The sequence below is a fragment of the Delphinus delphis genome, chromosome 21 (genome assembly GCF_949987515.2).
Source record: "Delphinus delphis chromosome 21, mDelDel1.2, whole genome shotgun sequence".
Taxonomy (NCBI): Eukaryota; Metazoa; Chordata; class Mammalia; order Artiodactyla; family Delphinidae; genus Delphinus; species Delphinus delphis.
This window is the reverse complement of record NC_082703.1, coordinates 2,185,957-2,208,386: the sequence shown is the minus strand read 5'-3', so window position 1 is coordinate 2,208,386 and position 22,430 is coordinate 2,185,957. Positions and strand designations below refer to the sequence as shown.

The 22,430-nt window shown below is 38.0% G+C and overlaps 1 protein-coding gene across 4 annotated transcripts in view; it reads left to right on the top strand.

Moving 5' to 3' along the window:
• HGSNAT (heparan-alpha-glucosaminide N-acetyltransferase) overlaps positions 1-22,430 on the top strand; it is a 48,516-nt gene that overhangs the window by 6,817 nt on the left and 19,269 nt on the right. For 2 of the 4 annotated variants that reach the window (XM_060001153.1, XM_060001154.2), the window contains exons 2-5: positions 568-683; positions 4,587-4,723; positions 4,941-5,062; positions 7,876-7,945. In XM_060001153.1, coding sequence (XP_059857136.1) covers positions 568-683; positions 4,587-4,723; positions 4,941-5,062; positions 7,876-7,945 — 445 coding nt within the window. Of the gene's footprint in view, positions 1-567; positions 684-4,586; positions 4,724-4,940; positions 5,063-7,875; positions 7,946-8,325; positions 8,454-14,646; positions 15,360-22,430 lie in introns of those variants that run through there. The other 2 variants (XM_060001156.2, XM_060001155.1) reach the window with 2 other exon arrangements.

The window sequence follows — 22,430 nt, the reverse complement described above, 5'->3', positions numbered from 1 at the left end:
TCCCCCAGGAACACTGCTGCTCTGCGCGTCCTGACTCCCTAGTCTGGGGTCCTGCAGGTCTTAAGAGCTGCCCATCCCAGCTCAGAGCTGAGTGATGTGGGCCAGGAAAGTTGGAGCTTCGGAATCACGCAGATTGGGTTCATGTCAGTGATTTTACTGAAAACCTCTGTGGCCATGGGCAGTTATGTAATTTTTGTGGGCCTTAATTTCTTCATCCATAGGATGGAGAAAATACCTAGCTCATGAGGTTGTTATATTATCAAATAGAAGTTGCACGGAAACAACTAAACTTGGTGCCCCTCACACCTTAGTACTTGGTGATTGGAAGATGCGAATGGTGTTGATTGAATCCTTGTTTGTAGTGGAGGCATGTGTGTGGAAGGGAACTGGGTGCGTGTGTGCACGTGCACATCCGTGTGGACACGGCATGAGGGACGAGAGACCCCAGGCGTTTGAGAAGCGCTCCTGAGAAGCCACTTTCCACTCTGATGCACTTTGTGTCTGACACATCTTTCAGGTGCCTAGTTTTTCTTTTTCTTTTTCTTTTTTTTTTCTAATTCTTACCAGACTTAGGGAAAAAAAGGCACTTGGAGCTGAAGATGGACCAGGCTTTGCTGCTCATCCATAATGAACTGCCTGGGACAAACCTGACCATCTACTGGAATTTCGATCGCTGTTATCATGTAGGTGCTGCGTGCTTGCTCACAGTTGTGTTTGCTTTGGGGCTGGTTTGATATGGCCCCAGTGCTGTCAGACCTGAAGCCCTTCACATGTTAGCCTCAGCTTTACAGGTGAGGAAACAAACAGGCTAGACAAAGACTCAGAAGAAATTCCATCACGGAGGATGCCTAGCAATGGGCAGCATCCCTTTTTTATCGTTTCCCTGCCCATCTTTTTCAAACCAGTTTCTGTGATGAGCAAAATTGATAGACATGTTTTTTTTTGTTTTTTGTTGTTTTTTTTTTAATGTGACAAGCATTCTTTCATTCCACAATAAGAGCATAAACCAGATCTGGGCCACTTGCTCATTTCTGCCACCTCTTATAGCCTGTACCTCAGAGCCATTAATCAAGGGGCCTAGAGTGTGACAGGGCAGCCACACCACTGGTTTCAAGTTGCAGAGGGTGATGCACTAGGATGGGGTCTCAGCAGGATATTCACACTCCCTTTTGGAGTCCATTCAATTTGATACCTTGTGAAGCCTGAAGTGATAGACGTGTTTTGGCTCCTCTGCCCACTGCATAACCCTCCTGCTGGACCAGAGAAGGAAGGAGTGAGACACGGCGGGGGCGGGGGGGGGGGGCGGGTAGGGCGGGGCGGTGAGGGCCACTGGACGCTTACGCTGAGGCCCTTCTGATGATAAAGGATTTTATCTGAAGGTGTTGCTCCTATGCTAGACCTTGTTGCTTTTTAAGGACAGGGCTATTCTTCCATGTAAAATGAAATAGTCTTTACTTCCAGATTGAGAGCTTCAATGTACCACCTTCAGAGGAGGAATTTTAATGGATAGTGAACTATTTAGTGTAAATAGCTTTTTAAGAAAGAAAACAAATTTTAAAAGTCCCCAGTGTGGGTATCAGCTAGAAGATGATGGAGCAGTACATGATACCTCCTGTAAAGTTAAGTGAAACACAGAACATTGGTAATATTAAAAAGGTAGGTCAAGACCAAGAAAAGGCTTATCACAAGAGGGACTAAAAGGACCTTAAATTAAGTAGAAAAAAATCAATAACTTCAAAAATATCTGTAATGTATTTAACAAAACATCAATCATGTGTTGTCAAACGAGACTAAACACAAACGGCAGAGATTATACTTTCTGCAATTTCCTACCTCTGCATAACAAAAAAATACTAATAGGAGAGAGAATACAGCCATAAATGTCATAGAAAAATCTTTGACCTGGCCAAAGCAATTCTTATGAAAATTTGTGTCTAAATGTTTCTAACAGTAAAGATAATGTTAATACAAGTTGTCGCTGCTGTTTACTGAGGGCCTGCTCTGTTTTAGATACATTATATCTCATTTAATCCTCACAGCAATCCAGGAAATACCTGGATTCTGCAGATGGTGATGCTGAGATTAAGAGCGGGAAAGTGACTTTATCCCAGGTCCCCCCGCTGTCACGTGGCAGCGCTGGGGTCCTCACCCCTCAGTCTAGCTTCAGAGTGTGTCCGCTTTCCTTTCTGGATCCTGCTTTATGTTAATCAGGAAAAAAAGGGGAAAAGAAAAGCTACTGAGTAAGGATCTCAAGGTCTTGGAAAGCAGTGTCATCATCCAAACAAGAAAAAAGGAAGCAATAAAAACAGTAACTATGGAAACTGCAAAATGAGAAAAAAACTGGGAATAAGAATGAGCCAAGAGATGGTTTTCTAAAATAAAAGTCACACATACTCTGTAATGGCCTATATGGGAAAAGAACCTAAACAAAGAAAAAGAGTGGATATATGTATACGTGTAACTGATTCACTTTGCTGTACACCTGAAACTATAACACAGCATTGTAAATCAACAATACTCCAATAAAAATTTGAAAAATTAAAAAATAAATAAAAGTCACACAATTGATAAATTATTGATACATTTAAGGGAACAATGGAAATTAATAAAATTAGCAATTATATTTCAACAGAAATTGAAATAATTATGGTCCAATGAACAGTTAAGACTGATCAATTTAAAGTACAAAAATTGATTGATTTCCTTCAAAAAATATAATATGAAGATTGATTCAAGAAATTGAGGATATAAATAGATCAGCAACTGATTAAGAATCTGGAGAGTTGTAATGAATTTCTCTACCTAAAAATAGGTCATTTTCTCCTGCATTTTCAAATAATAAATAATTCTTAATCTATATAAACTGACCCTAAATATAACAACAATAAAAAAAATGATGTCTTGGTATCTGATTCATTCTGCAGGGTGTTGATCTTAAAATCTAGCCAAGACATGACAGAAAATGCAGGTCAATCTTTCTAATTAATGTGGGTGTAAAAATCTTAAATAAATTATCAGGTAGAATAAGTTGGCATATTGAGAGATTTATGATGACTTATATTTTCATCTTGAGGAATCTATAAGAGGTCATATATATGGACAATGATAAAATTTTAATGGGAAAATTATAGGCTAAATGGAGAAATAGCCAATGCACGCTGATGTGACACCTAAACGTAGGAAAAATGGCAATACTTCCCAAATTAGTTTATACATTCAACACAATTGCTTGTGGATACTTTATAGAAGCTGCATAAAAATAATTCCAAAATGTCTATGAAAAAGTAAGTGTGCAAGAGAATCAGAGGATGGCCCAAAAGGAGAACGGATGGTACGGAGACTTGCTGTACTGGATAAGAAGTATCGCAGAGCACGGTCGTGAATGTAGCCAAAAAAGATAAATGAAGACCAACGGGCCAAACGAAGTATAAGAAGTAGAATCTAATTTACGTCAGAATTTAACAGCTAAAACCATGGGAAAGGTATTTAGAATTATGGGATACCATCTGTCAAATACCCCAAGTGGATTCAAGTAAAAAAAAACAAAACCCACAAATTTAACAAATACTAAAAAATGCAGAATACATTGTTAAACTCATGAAGCCATAGAAGAAATAACAAACCAGAGTAGTGTGACTCTGTAAAACTTTAAAAACAACAACATAATAAGATGAAAGCACTAGAGTGGAGAAGCGTTTGAGAGAGTTAGAAGTTTCATGTTGCAGTGTACGAGGACAGATTTCTAAGATTCTGTTTGAGGGAATTGAGTGTCTACCAGGTGGTTCACACCATAAGGAACATAAAAGAGCAAAAGAAAATTGAATTATTTAATCTACTTCTAATTTAAAATGTAATCTTAATGCTGTGGTATCATAAACACCTAGTACCTGAACAAAAGGAAGAATGATATGAAGTCCTGGTAAGGCTGATGAGAAATAAATCTATTGTAATTTTTCTTATGTGAGTGCTATTTGGCCACGTGTAACAAGAACCATTAAAATGATTATTTTTTTAATCCAGTAATCTCAGTTTTGGAAATTTGTCTTAGGGAAAGAGTTTAAAGGAATAAGAACATCATGTGTAGATCTTTTAAAACAATATAATTTATATAAATTATAAATATAAGTAGATTTATATTATTATATATCATATAATTAAATTATATATCTTCCAAAGCAATATAATTTATATAAGTTATATACAAAAAGATGAAACGAGCTTTGAAAGCACCCTAAGTATTCATAGCGATAGTATTTGATGGAATATAATGCAACCATTAAAAATTATAAATATGCAAATTAGGTAGAATCATGGAAGTTTATTTGTTAAATAATATTAAGTAAAACCATAGAATGCAAGATTAAAGGGATGCTGTATTTGTTAATTATGTGAAGAATGTACCTATGAACAAAGATTATGTAGTTCCATAGCAACACCTAGTTATGTAGGCAAATTTTACCTAAATTATTGAAGTGTAAAAGTTTTCTATAAGCATGAAGGAAAAGTTATCTCAGGTCTTCAGTTGGATACCCAGCAACCACAGACTGTCAAACCCCTAACACCTGGCCTGTGCTTGGATCGTGTAGTGCCTGCTCCAGGTCCTGGTTGACGTCTCCCAGAGCAGGAAACCCGGGGAGCCCAGCATTGAGGCTGTGGCTGTGAGCACCCAGCACGGATCCATCCTGCAGCTTAATGACACTGCGGAGGAGAAGCAAGTTTGTAGGTTCGTACCTGCTATGATGTGACCTACTGACACCTGTACTTTCTCTCTACTATTTTTTTCCTGTTTGGTTTTTAGCTTCTTCTCTCAAAATATCTTTCTGTGTCTTCCCTGATCTGCACCCAGGAATGCCTGTCACTCTGCCTGGGTGACATTACCAACATCCAACTGCTTATTTCCTAACCTAATGATGTTTCTTCATTTTCCGTAATCTTTGTAGGCTGGAATACAAATTTGGGGAATTTGGAAACTATTCTCTCTTGGTAAAGCACACCCACGATGGAGTCAATGAAATTGCATGTGACCTGGTCGTTAATGAGAAGCCAGTTGACAGTAACCTTCGTACGTACATGCTCTTGATTGATTTTTATTTTTTAAAAATATTTATTTATTTATTTATTTGGCTGCTCCAGGTCTTAGTTGTAAAACGCAGGCTCCTTAGTTGCAGCATGCATGTGGGATCTAGTTCTTTGACCAGGGATCAAACCTGGGCCCCCTGCACTGGGAGCACAGAGTCTCAACCACTGGACCACCAGGGAAGTCCCTCTTGGTAAATTTGCATTTTCAACGGTTTTACTTTTTGAGTACTGTTTGCGACATTTCGGGTAATTTAAATCCTGGATTATAGGTTGTCTGTCTCAGTTATGGCATATTTATAATATATTTATTGTGTCATTGGTGTAGACTAAGAAAATTATGTGACATACAAAAAATTATTTGATGTATCAACATATTCTCATAGTTTTTATTTACTGTATTATGAAGTATAAATAAGCCAAAAAAATTAATGCAGTGGAAAGAAACTAGAAATAAGAAGTTGGCTGTCAGGTGTCTTTCTTTGTTTTAGGATTTAGGGTACAGTGTTTCCTGTATGTGTCTCTGACTGTCCAGAGGTCCCCTTGGGTTCAGGAGGGATCGTTCGTTCTCTAATAACTCCACTGGAGAAAATCTGTCCCTCCAAGCCCCCGGTAGATAGTATCAGGAATCCCTGGGGCAGTTCCAACAATAAGTACTGTACACAGTGACGCTGTTGAAGACTGTCAGAAGAACACTGGTTAGAGCCAATGTGAAAGAGTCAACGCGGGATGATTTAATCATTAAAAGAATAATGAATGTAATTGACAGAAACACGTTGCACATACAAAAACCAGTGAGTTCACTATGAAGCTAAAAAGCACAAGGCCCCCAACAAAAACAATATTTTGGTTGCCTTTGAGGGTAACAAGGACACCTGGTGTTAACTGATGATCCTGGTGAAGGCAGGATCATCTCTCCTGCCTTTCCTGTTTTGACTATATCTTAGGGTAACGAAATAGTTCTAGGTGATGAGGGTAAATTCTATAGAGAAGGAATCCAGCTAATAATGTGGCAGAATATTTTGCAATGCGCATTGAAGTTACTGATTTAGGCAAAAGCCATGAGTGGATGGAACCATCCAATGAAAGGGGAACTTTACACGGGAGGGGACAGGCCTTCACCAGCTGAATGCGGGCATCGGGCACAAGGTCTGAAGCAGGAGGTGCTCCTGATGGGACGTGGTGGGAAAGACACAGCACCTGCGACGCGTTCCTGCCAGAGAAGTGGGACTTCTCGGCCAAGGCTTTACAGCTAACTTCCCATTTATAGAACGCACAGAGGATAGAGGAACAAGTTGAGTGACACCAGGCGAGGGGTCCTGGCAGATCTAGACCGCGAATGAGATGCCCTGATAGGAGACAGCCAGCCTCGTGTAAATCAAGTCAGTGGCTGTGGACCAATGCATGGAGCTTAAGGCACGTTAACAATGCAGGCAAGATGCGAGCCTTGCTTGGATCCTGATTTGAACACATGGACTACAACACACATTTTCGAGGCAACTAGAAAAATTTGAATATGGACTCAGTGTTAGCCAGGGAATTATTAATTTTGTATGACGTTGTGCTTATACAGCAAAAGGTCCATTCTTAAGAAACTTTTAATTTTGAAATAGTTTTAGACTCACAGAAACGTTGCAAAACAGGATTTCCATATACCCTTCACTCAGCTTCCCCTAAGCCCCTAAACTATATAATCACAGTACAGTGATTCCATGTACAGTGATTGAAACCAGGAATGTCAGGCACACAGCGCTATTAACTGAGCTGCGGAGTTCTCAGATTTCTCCAGTTGTCCTACTTGTGTCCGTTTTGTGTCCAGGGTCCCACAGAGCATTTAGTGATCAGGTCTCCCAGGCCTCCTCTAATCTAACCTCATGGCCTCTAATCAGCCTTTCTTGGTCTTTCATGACCTTGACGCTTTTGAAGAGGACTGGCCAGTTATTTTGTTACTTTGGTTTGCTTGCTGCCTTCTTATGACCCAGAAGAGGCCGTGTGTCTTCGGTAGCGTCCTACAGAAGCGATACAGTGTCCTCCTCAGGGGGTCACGTAAGAATTGCATGACGTACATAGAGATACATCCTGAAGATGTGGGAATGAAATAGCTTGATGTCTGGGATTTGCTTAAAACACTTCAGGTGGAAAAAAAAAAAGGGTGAGTAGTAGTAGTAGATGAAGCAAGAGTGGCAATGTTTGATATTCTAGAATCTAGGTGACAGCTATATGTGGGTTTATTGTACAGTTCTCTGTACTTTTGTGTATGTTTGATATTTTTCATGATGAAAATTAGCGCTTCCCTCATGAAGAGTATTCTCAGTTGTTAATAAGAAATTTCACATAAGGATATAGGCTTTTCCTTCATATGTTTCCATTTTTATTTGTTTGCCTTTTTCTTTTTTTTTTTTTTGCGGTATGCGGGCCTCTCACTGTTGTGGCCTCTCCCATTGCGGAGCACAGGCTCCGGACGTGTAGGCTCAGCGGCCATGGCTCACGGGCCCAGCCACTCCACGACATATGGGATCTTCCCGGACTGGGGCACGAACCCGTGTCCCCTGCATCGGCAGGCGGACTCTTAACCACTGCGCCACCAGAGAAGCCCCCTTTTTCTTTTTTTAATTTTAAAATTTGTTTTACTGAACTATAGTTGATTTACAATGTTGTGTTAATTTCTACTATACAGCAAAGTGATTCAGTTATACGTATATATACATTCTTTTTCATATTGTTTGCATTTTTCATTTACTGATTCACTGTGATGACACGACAGCTTTTGGTGATGATACGTTTTCTTTATTTTTGCAGCCGTGAGTATCGCATTCCTTGTCGGCCTGGTGCTCATCATTGTGGTGTCCTTTCTAAGGTTCGCGCTGAGGTAAGCAGGCATTGGCGGGGGGCACACTGGGGAAAATAGAATACGGAATAACTGTATTCAGAAAGGGTACTTTGACCGTTATTCCTGGATTAAATGAAAACTTACTGTGTCCACCGTGCCCAGTGTAGTCCTAGGCATTAGGGATTCAGTGTCAAATAAGAGATGGTCCCTGACTTCAGGGAAATAATAACCTAGTGCGAATGGCTCTCTGCCTTCAATTCTCCCACGTGGCTGAAGATGTAGAAGAAAATACTTGAGCAATCATTATTTCCTGACAGACTCTCACATCCTGCCACATAGCGCATGGACGAGGCCTGTGATGGGCTTGGGAGGTGCTGCCACACTGATGTCTTCCTCCTCTTGGCTCTGAACCCAGAGGCCACGCCTCTGGTCCAGCTTCCCAGCTCCTGCGGTGGGGACCTCCGACCTCAGGGTGGACTCTCCCTTGGTTAGGGTCGGCCAGCTTGGAGAGGGGATTCCTTCTCCTGCCTGGTAAACAACGATTCTGGTGAGTGGATTTGCGGACTGCAGAAGGAAAAGAAAGTAAAATAGACCCAGGCCTGGCACGTCACCTTGCCAAGGGGAGGGCTTTCCTCTTAAAAGGAATAAGATTGAATTTTCACATGCTCAGCTGGTTACGGTCTCAGGAAAGACCATGAGATTTTATTAGTGAGCCGGATCCAAATTGGAAGAAAAAACCTGCTAGCTTGGGGAAATCCTGCACCTTTGGGGAGTTTATCACTCTGACCCTTTAGGGATGGAGTGCAATCCGTAAAGAGGAGTTGCATTACTTTGGTGATAAGATGTAAATGGTCTTCCAGTTTATTAGAGTGTTTTCATTTGGTGCTTTGGATGTGAATGTATCTATTACATGATGTTTAAAGTGGTAGATAGCTCATATCAGACTCTTGCAAAGAGAAGAATCCCACCTTGCCCCACTGTGGAATTGAAACTCCTTCTACATGTGATTCTCCCTTTGCAGCCTGTGGGCACAAAGCTCTTGTGGGGAAAGCAAGAGTGCCTTGTACCTTTCCCCATCACTTTCCAGTGTGCCCATGGAAGCCCAGGGAAGTTCAGATTTGTCTGAACCAGAAAAGAATCTGAAAAAGTAGTAAGAATACAGCGTCTTTCTCCTTTTCACTTGGGGAACAAGCATGTACAAGAAAATAAGTGCTTTTTTTAATTTTAATTTTTAAATATCTTCTTTTACCTTTCCTTAGATGGTTCTGTTTTCAAGTTTTTCATGTGATGGTGCTGTTATTAGTGCTGGATAAACTAGAAATGGGAGTTGAGTTATAAGGGAAAAAAGAAATTAAAAATATAAGCAATGGGTATATGGAACATGTTTGGATATTGACTTGAGCAATTAAACTGTAAAAAAGACAGGAAAATTGAACTTGCTATTTGACAATATTGAGGAATTGTTGATAATATTCTTAATGAGGTAATAGAATTGCAGTATGTTTAAAAATAAAGAGTCCTTATTGTTTTCTTTTTTTAACATCTTTATTGGAGTATAATTGCTTTACAGTGGTGTGTTAGTTTCTGCTTTATAACTAAGTGAATCAGCTATACATATACATATATCCCCATATCTCCTCCGTCTTACGTCTCCCTCCAACCCTCCCAATCCCACCCCTCTAGGTGGTCACAAAGCACGAGCTGATCTCCCTGTGCTATGCTGCTGCTTCCCACTAGCTATCTATTTTATATTTGGTAGTGTATATAAGTCCATACCACTCTCTCACTTCATCCCAGCTTACCCTTTCCCCCTCCCCGTGTCCTCAAGTCCATTCTCTACATCTGCGTCTTTATTCCTGTCCTGCCCCTAGGTTCTTCATAACCTTTTTTTTTAGATTCCGTATATATGTGTTAGCATACGGTATTTGTTTTTCTCTTTCTGACTTACTTCACTCTGTATGACAGACTCTAGGTCCATCCACCTCACTACAAATAACTCAAATTCGTTTCTTTTTATGGCTGAGTAATATTACATTTTATATATGTGCCACATCTTCTTTATCCATTCATCTGTCGATGGACACTTAGGTTGCTTCCATGTCCTGGCTATTGTAAATAGAGCTGCAATGAACATTGTGGTACATGCCTTTTTTTGAATTATGGTGTTCTCAGGGTATATACCCAGGAGTGGGATTGCTGGGTTATATGGTAATTCTGTTTTTAGTTTTTTAAGGAACCTCCATACTGTTCTCCATAGTGGCTGTATCAATTTACATTCCCACCAACAGTGCAAGAGGGTTCCCTTTTCTCCACACCCTCTCCAGCATTTATTCTTTGTAGATTTTTTGATGATGGCCATTCTGACCGGTGTGAGGTGATACCTCATTGTAGTTTTGATTTGCATTTCTCTAATGGTTGGTGATGTTGAGCATCCTTTCATGTGTTTGTTGGCCATCTGTATATCTTCTTTGGAGAAATGTCTATTTAGGTCTTCTGTCCATTTTTGGATTGGGTTGTTTGTTTTTTTTGATATTGAGCTGCATGAGCTGCTTGTAAATTGTGGAGATTAATCCTTTGTCAGTTGCTTCATTTGCAAATATTTTCTCCCATTCTGAGGGTTGTCTTTTCATCTTGATTATAGTTTCCTTTGCTGTGCAAAAGCTGTTAAGTTTCATAAGGTCCCATTTGTTTACTTTTGTTTTTATTTCCATTACTCTAGGAGGTGGGTCAGAAAGGATCTTGCTGTGATTTATGTCATAGAGTTGTTCTTCCTATGTTTTCCTCGAGAGTTTTATAGTGTCTGGTCTTACATTTAGGTCTTTAGTCCATTTTGAGTTTATTTTTGTGTATGGTGTTAGGGAGTGTTCTAATTTCATTCTTTTACATGTAGCTGTGCAGTTTTCCCAGCACCACTTATTGAAGAGGCCATCTTTTCTCCATTTTATACCCTTGCCGCCTTTATCAAAGATAAGGTGACCATATGTACATGGGTATATCTCTGGGCTTTCTATCCTGTTCCACTGATCTATATTTCAGTTTTTGTGCCAGTACCACACTGTCTTGATTACCATAGCTTTGTAGTATAGCCTGAAGTCAGGGAGCCTGATTCCTCCAGCTCCATTTTTCTTTCTCAAGATTGCTTTGGTTATTCAGGGTCTTTTGTGTTTCCATACAAATTGTGCAACTTTTTCTTCTAGTTCTGTGAAAAATGCAACTGGTAGTTTGATAGAGATTGCATTGAATCTGTAGATTGCTTTGGGTAGTATAGTCATTTTCACAATGTTGATTCTTCCAATCCAAGAACATGGTATATCTCTCCCTCCGTTTGTATCATCTTTAATTTCTTTCATCAGTGTCTTATAGTTTTCTGCATACAGGTTTTTTATCTTCTTAGGTAGGTTTATTCCTAGGTATTTTATTCTTTTCCTTGCAGTGGTAAATAGGAATGTTTCCTTAATTTCTCTTTCAGATATTTCATCATTAGCATATAGGAATGCAAGTGATTTCTGTACATTAATTTTGTATCCATTGAGTAGCTCTAGTAGTTTTCTGGTGGCATCTTTAGGATTCTCTCTGTATAGTATCATGACATCTGCAAACAGTGACAGTTTTACTTTTTCTTTTCCGATTTGGATTCCTTTTATTTCTTTTTCTTCTCTGATTGCTGTGGCTAAAACTTGCAAAACTATGTTGAATAATAGTGGTGAGAGTGGGCAACCTTGTCTTGTTTCTGATCTTAGAGGAAATGGTTTCAGTTTTCACCATTGAGAACAATGTTGGCTGTGGGTTTGTCGTATATGGCCTTTATTATGTTGAGGTAGGTTCCCTCTGTGCCTACATTCTGGAGAGTTTTTATCATAAATGGGTGTTGAATTTTGTCAAAAGCTTTTTCTATGTTTATTGATATTATCATATGGTTTTTATTCTTCATTTTGTTAATATGGTGTGTCACATTAACTGATTTGCGTATATTGAAGAATCCTTGCATTCCTGGGGTAAACCCCACTTGATCATGGTGTATGATCTTTTTAATGTGCTGTTGGATTCTGTTTGCTAGTATTTTGTTGAGGATTTTTGCATCTATGTTCATCAGTGATATTGGCCTGCAGTTTTCTTTTTTTGTGATATCGTTGTCTGGTTTTGGTATCAGGATGATGGTGGCCTCGTAGAATGAGTTTGGGAGTGTTCCTCCCTCTGCTATATTTTGGAAGAGTTTGAGAAGGATAGGTGTTAGCTCTGCTCTAAATGTTTGATAGAATTTGCCTGTGAAGCCATCTGGTCCTGGGCTTTTGTTTGTTGGAAGAGTTTTAATCACAGTTTCAATTTCAGTGCTTGTGATTTATCTGTTTATATTTTCTATTTCTTCCTGGTTCAGCCTCGGAAGGTCTTGCTTTTTAAGAATTTGTCCATTTCCTCCAGGTTGTCCATTTCACTGGCATATAGTTGCTTGTAGTAATCTCTCATGAGCCATTGTATTTCTACAGTGTTAGTTCTTTTTCATGTCTAATTCTGTTGATTTGAGTCTTCTCTGTTTTTTTCCTGATGAGTCTGGCTAATGGTTTATCAATTTTGTTTATCTTCTCAAAGAACTAACTTTAGTTTTATTGATCTTTGCTGTTGTTTCCTTCATTTCTTTTTCACTTATTTCTGATCTGATTTTTATGATTTCTTTCCTTCTGCTAACTTTGGGGTCTTCTTTTTTTTGTTCTTCTTTCTCTAATTGCTTTAGGTGTAAGGTTAGGTTGTTTATTTGAGATTTTTCCTGTTTCTTCATGTAGGATTGTATTGCTCTAAAATTCCCTCTTAGAACTGCTTTTGCTGCATCCCATAGGTTTTGTATCGTCGTGTTTTCATTGTCATTTGTTTCTAGATATTTTTTTATTTCCTCTTTGATTTCTTCAGTGATCTCTTGGTTATTTAGTAGAATATTGTTTACTCTCCATGTGTTTGTATTTTTTAGTTTTTTTTCCTGTAATTGACATCTAGTTTCATAGTGTTGTGGTCAGAAAAGATACTTGATACTATTTCAGTTTTCTTAAATTTACCAAGGCTTGATTTCTGACCCGAGATATGGTCTATCCTGGAGAATGTTCCATGAGCACTTGAGAAGAAAGTGTACTCTGTTGTTTGGGGATGGAATGTCCTATAAATATCAATTAAGTCCATCTTGTTTAATGTGTCATTTAAATCTTGTGTTTCCTTATTTATTTTCATTTTGGGTGATCTGTCCATTGGTGAAAGTGGGGTGTTAAAGTCCCCCAGTATGATTGTGTTACTGTCGATTTCCCCTTTTATGGCTGTTGGCATTTGCCTTATGTATTGAGGTGCTCCTCTGTTGGGTGCATAAATATTTACAATTGTTATATCTTCTTCTTGGATTGATCCCTTGATCGTTATGTAGTGTCCTTCTTTGTCTCTTGTCATAGTCTTTATTTTAAAGTCTATTTTGTCTGATATGAGAATTGCTACTCCAGCTTTCTTTTGGTTTCCATTTGCATGGAATATCTTTTTCCATCCCCTCACTTTCAGTCTGTTTGTGCCCCTAGGTCTGAAGGGGTTCTCTTGCAGACAACATATATACAGGTCTTGTTTTTGTATCCATTCAGCCAATCTATGTCTTTTGGTTTGAGCATTTAATCCATTTACATTCAAGGTAATTATCGATATGTATGTTCCTATTACCGTTTTCTTAATTGTTTAGGGTTTGTTTTGGTAGGTCTTTTCCATCTCTGTGTTTCCTGCCTAGAGAAGTTCCTTTATCATTTGTTATAAAGCTGGTTTGGTGGTGCTGAATTCTCTTAGCTTTTGCTTGTCTGTACAGGTTTTAATTTCTCCGTTGAATCTGAATGAGATCCTTGCTGGGTAGAGTAATCTTGGTTGTAGGTTTTTCCCTTTCATCACTTTGAATATGTGCTGCCACTCCCTTCTGGTTTGTGGAGTTTCTGCTGAAGAATCAGCTGTTAACCTTATGGGGATTCCCTGTATGTTATTTGTTGCTTTTCCCTTGCTGCTTTTAATATTTTTTCTTTGTATGTAATTGTTGATAGTTTGATTAATATGTGTCTTGGTGTGTTTTTCTTTTGGTTTATCCTGTATGGGACTCTGTGCTTCCTGGACTTGATTGACTATTTCCTTTCCCATGTTAGGGAAGTCTTCGACTATAATCTCTTCAAATATTTTCTCAGACCCTTTTTTTTTCTCTTCTTCTTCTGGCACCCTAATAATTCGAATGTTGCTGCATTTAGTGTTGTCCCAGAGGTCTCTGAGACTCTCCTCAATTCTTTTCATTCTTTTTTCTTTATTCTGCTCCCTGGCAGTTATTTCCACCATTTTATCTTCCAGCTCAGTTATCCGTTCTTCTGTCTCAGTTATTGATTCCTTCTAAAGTATTTTTAGTTTCAGTAATTTTGTTGTTCATCATTGTTTGTTTGCTCTTTAGTTCTTCTAGATCCTTGTTAAATGTTTCTTGTGTTTTCCCCATTCTGTTTCTGAGATTTTGGATCATCTTTACTGTCATTACTCTGAATTCTTTTTCAGATAGGTTGCCTATTTTGTCTTCATTTATTTCATCTTTTAGGTTTTTACCTTCCTCCTTCATCTGTAACATTTTTTTTTTTCGTTTCTTTGTGTTTTTTTTTGATAGGTGGCGCTGTAATCCTATCTTACTGGTTGTTTGGCCTGAGGTTTCCAGCACTGGCGTTTGCAAGCAGTTGGTTAGAGCCAGGTCTTGGTGCTGAGATGAGGACCTCCGGGGGGCCTCACGCCAATGAATATTCCCCGGGGTCTGAGGTTCTCTGTTAGTCCATTGGTTTGGACTCGGAGCTCCCACCGCAGGAGCTCGGACCCGACCTCTGGCCTGGGAATCAGGATCCTGCAAGCCAGTCACTGGGTGTTCCTACCATTGCCTTAGGCATCCGTGGTCCCCCACCAGTTCCTGGTAGGTGCCCTAGTTGTGCAGAGACACGAATTCCGTGTCCTCCTAGTCCGCTATCTTGACTCCGCCCCCTGAGTCCTTATCTTTTAGCAGTACATACTGAAGTATTTATAGATGAAATGATATGATGTCTCTGATTTTCTTTCTTTATTTTTTTAAAATATATTTTTTTAAAAAATTAATTAATTAATTTGGTTGCACTGGGTTTTAGTTGAGGCAGGCGGGCTCCTTATTTGCAGCTCGTGGGCTCCTTAGTTGTGGCAGGCAGGCTCCTTAGTTGCAGCATGTGAACTCTTAGTTGCGGCATGCATGTGGGATCTAGTTCCCTGACCAGGGATCCAACCCAGGCCTCCTGCTTGGGAGCATGGAGTCTTATCCACTGCACCACCAGGGAAGTCCCCTATGATTTTCTTTAAAATGACCAAGCCAAGTCAGGGAAAAGGGGCAGTGGGTGGGAGTATAGATGAAGTAAGATTCGATATGAAGATGAAGACCATGCTTCGTAGATACTTGTTGAAGGTAGGTAATGGGTCCATAGCGGTTCATTATACTGGTTTGTCTACTTATATGTATGTATATGTTTGAAACTTTCCATGACCATAAAAAAAAAAAAGGAAAGAGGAGGAAAAATCCTATGCATTGAATATTTCAAATGTTCAAATGTGCAAATTTTATGCAAAACCTGTGTGAGTATGAAGTTTATTACACTTTTCAGTATCAAGAGAGCTGGAAGCACAGTACATATAAGGGCTTGTAATATTAGAAATGTTATATATAATTTCTATAAGAAAGCCCTCAATGATTTACAGACAAAGATTTGCCTTCTCTTGATTTTTTAATCAAAGAATTATACTTACTAAAAGGGCAAATTTAATCATTCTTATATACCAAATTAAAAATGCTAAGTATTCATTATTATTTGAAAAATAACAAATTGGCCTGTTAGCTCTGAGTTTGCTACAGTTGTTGGGTTGAGAAAAGATTCTGTGTGGACTTTAATAATCGGATGTGGGGACATAAAGTGGAAAGTTCATGTCTTTATGGGCACAAACAAACTAAATAAAAGTGAAACTGTCCCAGAAAATTTCAGGAATTGTAAATAACAAAAGATATTACCCCATCAAGTCACTAAGCAATCTTTAGTGTATTGGAAATCAGGATTCGTTTCCACTCCAAAGTTTAAAAAAAAAAGGGGGGGGAAGTAAACTAAATCAGAATGTAAACATTGTGTGAAGAGCTAAATATACTTTTTGAAACATTTTTTCCAAGTAAGAACTCTCGTTTCAAAGAAAAACCAGTTAAGTTATTTATCTTTCGTTAATCATGTAAATCAACTTAATATCCTCTGGATATCTTGTTGCACTAAAGCACCATCTAGGAGAAAGAACCCCGTACATTAACTGTGAGTCACTCCAAGGTCACTGTCAAACTTTCTCAGTTTGCATCTGTGCATTTTTTTTTTTTTTGGCCGTGCCACACCGCATGTAGGATCTTAGTTCCCCGACCAGGGATCGAACCCGTGCCCCCTGCAGTGGAAGCATGAAATCCCAACCACTGGATGGCCAGGGAAGTCCCACATGGGTGCATTTTTATTTAGTTGTAATTGAGTCTGAATACTATGATTTGCTTTTTGTATTTAATAGTTTGTATTTATATTTCTTTGTACAGGCATTCTTTTTTTTTCCAGGGTGGACAAAATTTTTTTTTCTTTTGTCTCTCTTTTTTTAAAATTTGTCTTATTGAAGTATAGTTGATTTACAATGCTGTGTTAATTTCTACTGTACAGCAAAGTGATTCAGTTATACATGTATATACATTCTTTTTTTTAAATATTCTTTTCCATTATGGTTCATAATAGGATATGAATACAGTTCCCTGTACTGTATAGTAGGACCTTGTTGTTTATCCATTCTCTATATAATAGTTTGCATCTGCTAATCCCAACCTCCCATTCCATCCCTCTCCCACTCCCCTCCCTCTTGGCAACCACAAGTCTGTTCTCTATGTCTGTGAGTCTGTTTCTGTTTCGATATAAGTGATATCATATGGTATTTGTCTTTCTCTGACTTCACTTAGTATGATGGTTTCTGAGTCCATCCCGTTGCTGCACTGTTCCTGCTGTTTGAATAGCCATAGCTCGTCCTCTCACAGATGCAGACACTGAGATTAGTCATTGCTGCATTGGGCACGTTTGGTTGTTTCAGGCTTCTGCTATTCTAACTTTAATAGTGTTGTTAATCAGAATTCCAGCAACGAGGAATAATGATCTCATTTCACCCTCACAACACTTTTTTTTTTTAAATTTTGTATATTTTTTTATACAGCAGCTTCTTATTAGTTATCCATTTTATACATATTAGAGTATACGTGTCAATCCCAATCTCCCAGTTCATCACACCACCACCACCCCACCACTTTCCCCCACTTGGTGTCCATATGATTGTTTGCTATATCTGTGTCTCTATTTCTGCCCTGCAAACCGGTTCATCTGTACCAATTTTCTAGGTTCCACATACATGCGTTAATATACGATATTTGTTTTTCTCTTTCTGACTTACTGCATTCTGTATGACAGTCTCTAGATCCATCCACGTCTCTACAAATGACCCAGTTTCGTTCCTTTTTATGGCTGAGTAATATTCCATTGTATATATGTACCACATCTTTTTTATCCATTCATCTGTCGATGGGCATTTAGATTGCTTCCATGACATGGCTATTATAAATAGTGCTGCAATGAACATTGGGGTGCATGTGTCTTTTTTTTTAATACTACTTTTATTTATTTATTAATCAGATACATTCACTGATTTTTGCATCCTGACTTAAACCTCTATCTGTCTTTCACTCATCTTTTTTTTTCACACATACAGACTGTATTTTATTTTTACAAGAGATAAATAAACTGACAACAAGCATTGTAAATGGATGACCACAAGAAAAATAACAATGATTGCAATTAACAAACACGAAACACACTCATACTGTGTCATAATATTGACAGTCAGTCCAGTAATCCTCCACTGTAACAGCTCCTTTACTTTGCAGTGAAAATTGATTTGTATATCTTTTGCCTCTGAGTCCTTGTGGGATTTTTTTTTATTCATACAGAAAGTCACAAAAATTATAATCATCCTCATCAGTTCACTCAGTCCCATGTAATTATTTTTTTATCTTGATCTTTTGTTAGCACTTTTATGAATTCATTAGTTTTCCATTAGAGTTCTGAAAATGCTTATTCATTCAGTTCAGCGGTATAGTCAGTTACCAGAAACCTGTACTTGTCAGAGTCTTTCCCATGAATTCCTTGAAGACGAAACCCTTTTATAGGAACGTATTTGCAAAAGCATCAGAGTACACCCAGAACTGTCTGTAGATGACAAAAGACTTAAAAATGACCATGGTTACAGATTTGATGACACTTCATAATAATGCAATTGACAAGGAAATTTAGTTATTTCTGAGATACACATTTTAAAGTAATAACTAGAATTATGACTTATAACATTATACCAGAACATATAAGATTTTTAGAAATTTCATGTAATGTCTGAAACATTTATATTAACATATTTCCATACAAGTAACCCAAAGAAAGTTTAGTATTAGTTGTTTTTTTGGTTTTTTTGTTTGTTTTTTTATACTGCAGGTTCTTATTAGTCATCAGTTTTATACACATCAGTGTATACATGTCAATTCCAATCTCCCAATTCAGCACACCACCATCCCCACCCCCCTGCGGCTTTCCCCCCTTGGTGTCCATATGTTTGTTCTCTACATCTGTGTCTCAACTTCTGCCCTGCAAACCGGTTCATCTGTACCAATTTTCTAGGTTCTACATACATGCGTTAATATACGATATTTGTTTTTCTCTTTCTGACTTACTGCACTCTGTATGACAGTCTCTAGATCCATCCACGTCTCAACAAATGACTCAGTTTCGTTCCTTTTCATGGCTGAGTAATATTCCATTTTATATATGTACCACAACTTCTTTATCCATTCATCTGTCAATGGGCATTTGGGTTGCTTCCATGACATGGCTATTGTAAATAGTGCTGCAGTGAACACTGGGGTGCATGTGTCTTTTTGAATTATGGTTTTCTCTGGGTATATGCCCAGTAGTGGGATTGCTGGGTCATATGGTAATTCTATTTTTAGTTTTTTAAGGAACCTCCATACTGTTCTCCATAGTGGCTGTATCAATTTACATTCCCACCAACAGTGCAAGAGGGTTCCTTTTTGTCCCCACCCAATCCAGCATTTGTTGTTTGTAGATTTTCTGATGATGCCCATTCTAACTGGTGTGAGGTGATACCTCATTGTAGTTTTGGTTTGCATTTCTCTAATAATTAGTGATGTTGATCAGCTTATTGTGTGCTTCTTGGCCATCTGTATGTCTTCGTTGGAGAAATGTCTACTTAGGTCTTCTGCCCACGTTTGGATGGGGTTGTTTGTTTTTTTAATATTGAGCTGCATGAGCTGTTTATATATTTTGGAGATTAATCCTTTGTCTGTTGATTCATTTGCAGATATTTTTTCCCATTCTGAGAGTTGTCTTTTCGTCTTGTTTGTAGTTTCCTTTGCTTTGCAAAAGGTATTACGTTTCATTAGGTCCCATTTGTTTATTTTTGCTTTTATTTCCATGACTCTAGGAGGTGGATCAAAAAAGATCTTGCTGTGATTTATGTCATAGAGTGTTCCTCCTATGTTTTCCTCAAAGAGTTTTATAGTGTCTGGTCTTACATTTAGGTCTTTAGTCCATTTTAAGTTTATTTTTGTTTATGGTGTTAGAGAGTGTTCTAATTTCATTCTTCTACATGTAGCTGTCCAGTTTTCCCAGCACCACTTAATGAAGAGACTATCTTTTCTCCATTGTATATCCTTGCCTCCTTTGTCATAGATTAGTTGACCATAGGTGCGTGGGTTTATCTCTGGGCTTTCTATCCTGTTTCATTGATCTATATTTCTGTTTTTGTGCCAGTACCATATTGTCTTGATTACTGTAGCTTTGTAGTATAGTCTGAAGTCAGGGCGTCTGATTCCCCCAGCTCTGTTTTTTTCCCTCAAGACTGCTTTGGCTATTCAGGGCCTTTTGTGTCTCCATACAAATTTTAAGATTTTTTTGTTCTAGTTCTGTAAAAAAATGCCATTGGTAATTTGATAGGGATTGCATAGAATCTGTAGATTGCTTTGTGTAGTATAGTCATTTCCCCAATATTGATTCTTCCAGTCCAAGAGCATGGTATATCTCTCCATCTGTTTGTATCATCTTTAATTTCTTTCATCAGTGTCTTCTAGTCTCCTGCATACAGGTCTTTTTTTCCCCCTAAGTAGGTTTATTCCTAGGTATTTTTTTCTTTTTGTTGCAGTGGTAAATGGGATTGTTTCCTTAATTTCTCTTTCTGATTTTGCATTGTTAGCGTATAGGAATGTGAGAGGTTTCTGTGCATTAATTTTGTATACTGCAACTTTACCAAATTCATTGATTGGTTCTAGTAGTTTTCTGGTGGCATCTTTAGGGTTTTCTATGTAGAGTAACACGTCATCTGCAAACAGTGACAGTTTTACTTCTTTTCCAATTTGGATTCCTTTTATTTCTTTTTCTTCTCTGATTGCCATGGCTAGGACTTCCAAAACTATGTTGAATAGTAGTGGTGGAAGTGGACATCCTTGTCTTTTTCATGATCTTACAGGAAATGCTTTCAGTTTTTCACCATTAAGAATGGTGTTTGCTGTGGGTTTGTCGTATATGGCCTTTATTATGTTGAGGTAGTTTCCCTCTATGCTCTCTTTTGGGAGAGTTTTTATCATAAATGGGTGTTGAATTTTGTCAAAAGCTTTTTCTGCATCTATTGAGATGATCATACAGTTTTCCTTCAATTTGTTAATATGGTGTATCACATTGATTGATTTGCATATATTGAAGAATCCTTGCATCCCTGGGATAAATCCCTCTTGATCATGGTGTATGATCCTTTTAATGTGTTGTTAGACTCTGTTTGCTAGTATTTTGTTGAGGATTTTTGCACCTATATTCATCAGTGATATTGGTCTGTAATTTTTTTTTTGTAGTATCTTTGTCTGGTTTTGGTATCAGGGTGATGGTGGCTTCATAGAATGATTTTGGGACTGTTCCTTCCTCTGCAGTTTTTTGGAAGAGTCGCTAAATGTTTGATAGAATTCACCTGTGAAGCCATCTGGTCCTGGTATTTTGTTTGTTGGAAGATTTTTGATTACAGTTTCTATTTCATTACTTGTGATTGGTCTGTTCGTATTTTCTGTTTCTTCCTGGTTCAGACTTGGAAGGTTATACCTTTCTAAGAATAGGTCCATTTCTTCCAGGTCCATTTCATTGGCATAGAGTTGCTTGTAGTAGTCTCTTAGGATGCTTTGTATATCTGCGTTGTCTGTTGTAACTTCTCCTTTTTCATTTCTAATTTTATTGATTTGAGTCCTCTCCCTCTTTTTCTTGATGAGTCTGGCAAATGGTTTATCAATTTTGTTTATCTTCTCAAAGAAGCAGCTTTTAGTTTTATTGATCTTTGCTATTGTTTTCTTTGTTTCTATTTCATTTATTTCTGCTCTGATCTTTATGATTTCCTTCCTTCTACTAACTTTGGCTTTTGTTTGTTCTTTCTCTATTTCCTTTAAGTGTAAGGTTAGATTGTTTATTTGAGATTTTTCTTGTTTCTTGAGGTAGGCTTGTATAGCTATAAACTTCCCTCTTAGAACTGCTTTTGCTGCATCCCATAGGTTTTGGATCATTGTGTTTTCTTTGTAATTTGTCTCTAGGTATTTTTTTATTTCCTCTTTGATTTCTTCAGTGATCTCTTGATTATTTAGTAACGTATTGTTTAGCCTCCATGTGTTTGTGTTTTTTATGTTTTTTTTCCTGCAGTTGATTTCTAATCTCATAGCGTTGTGGTCAGAAGAGATGCTTGATATGATTTCAATTTTCTTAAATTTCCTGAGGCTTGATTAGTGACCCAGGTGTGATCTATCCTGGAGAATGTTCTATGTGCACTTTAGAAGAAAGTGTGATCTGCTGTTTGGATGGAATGTCCTATAAATATCAATTAAATCTGTCTGGCCTATTGTGTCATTTAAAGCTTGTGTTTCCTTATTAATTTTCAGTTAGGATCATCTGTCCATTGGTGTAAGTGAGGTGTTAAAGTCCCCCACTATTATTGTGTTACTGTCGATTTCCTCTTTTATAGCTGTTAGCAGTTGCCTTATGTATTGAGGTGCTCCTATGTTGGGGTGCATATATATTTATAATTGTTCTATCTTCTTCTTGGTTTGATCCCTTGATCATTATTTAGTGTCCTTCCTTGTCTCTTGTAACATTCTTTATTTTAAAGTCTATTTTGTCTGATATGAGTATTGCTGTTCCAGCCCTCTTTTGATTTCCATTTGCATGGAATATCTTTTTCCATCCCCTCACTCTCAGTCTGTATGTGTCCCTAGGTCTGAAGTGGGTCTCTTGTAGACAGCATATATATGGGTCTTTTTTTCTTTTTTCCATTCAGTGAGCCTGTGTCTTTTGGTTGGAGCATTTAATCCATTCATGTTTAAGGTAATTATTGA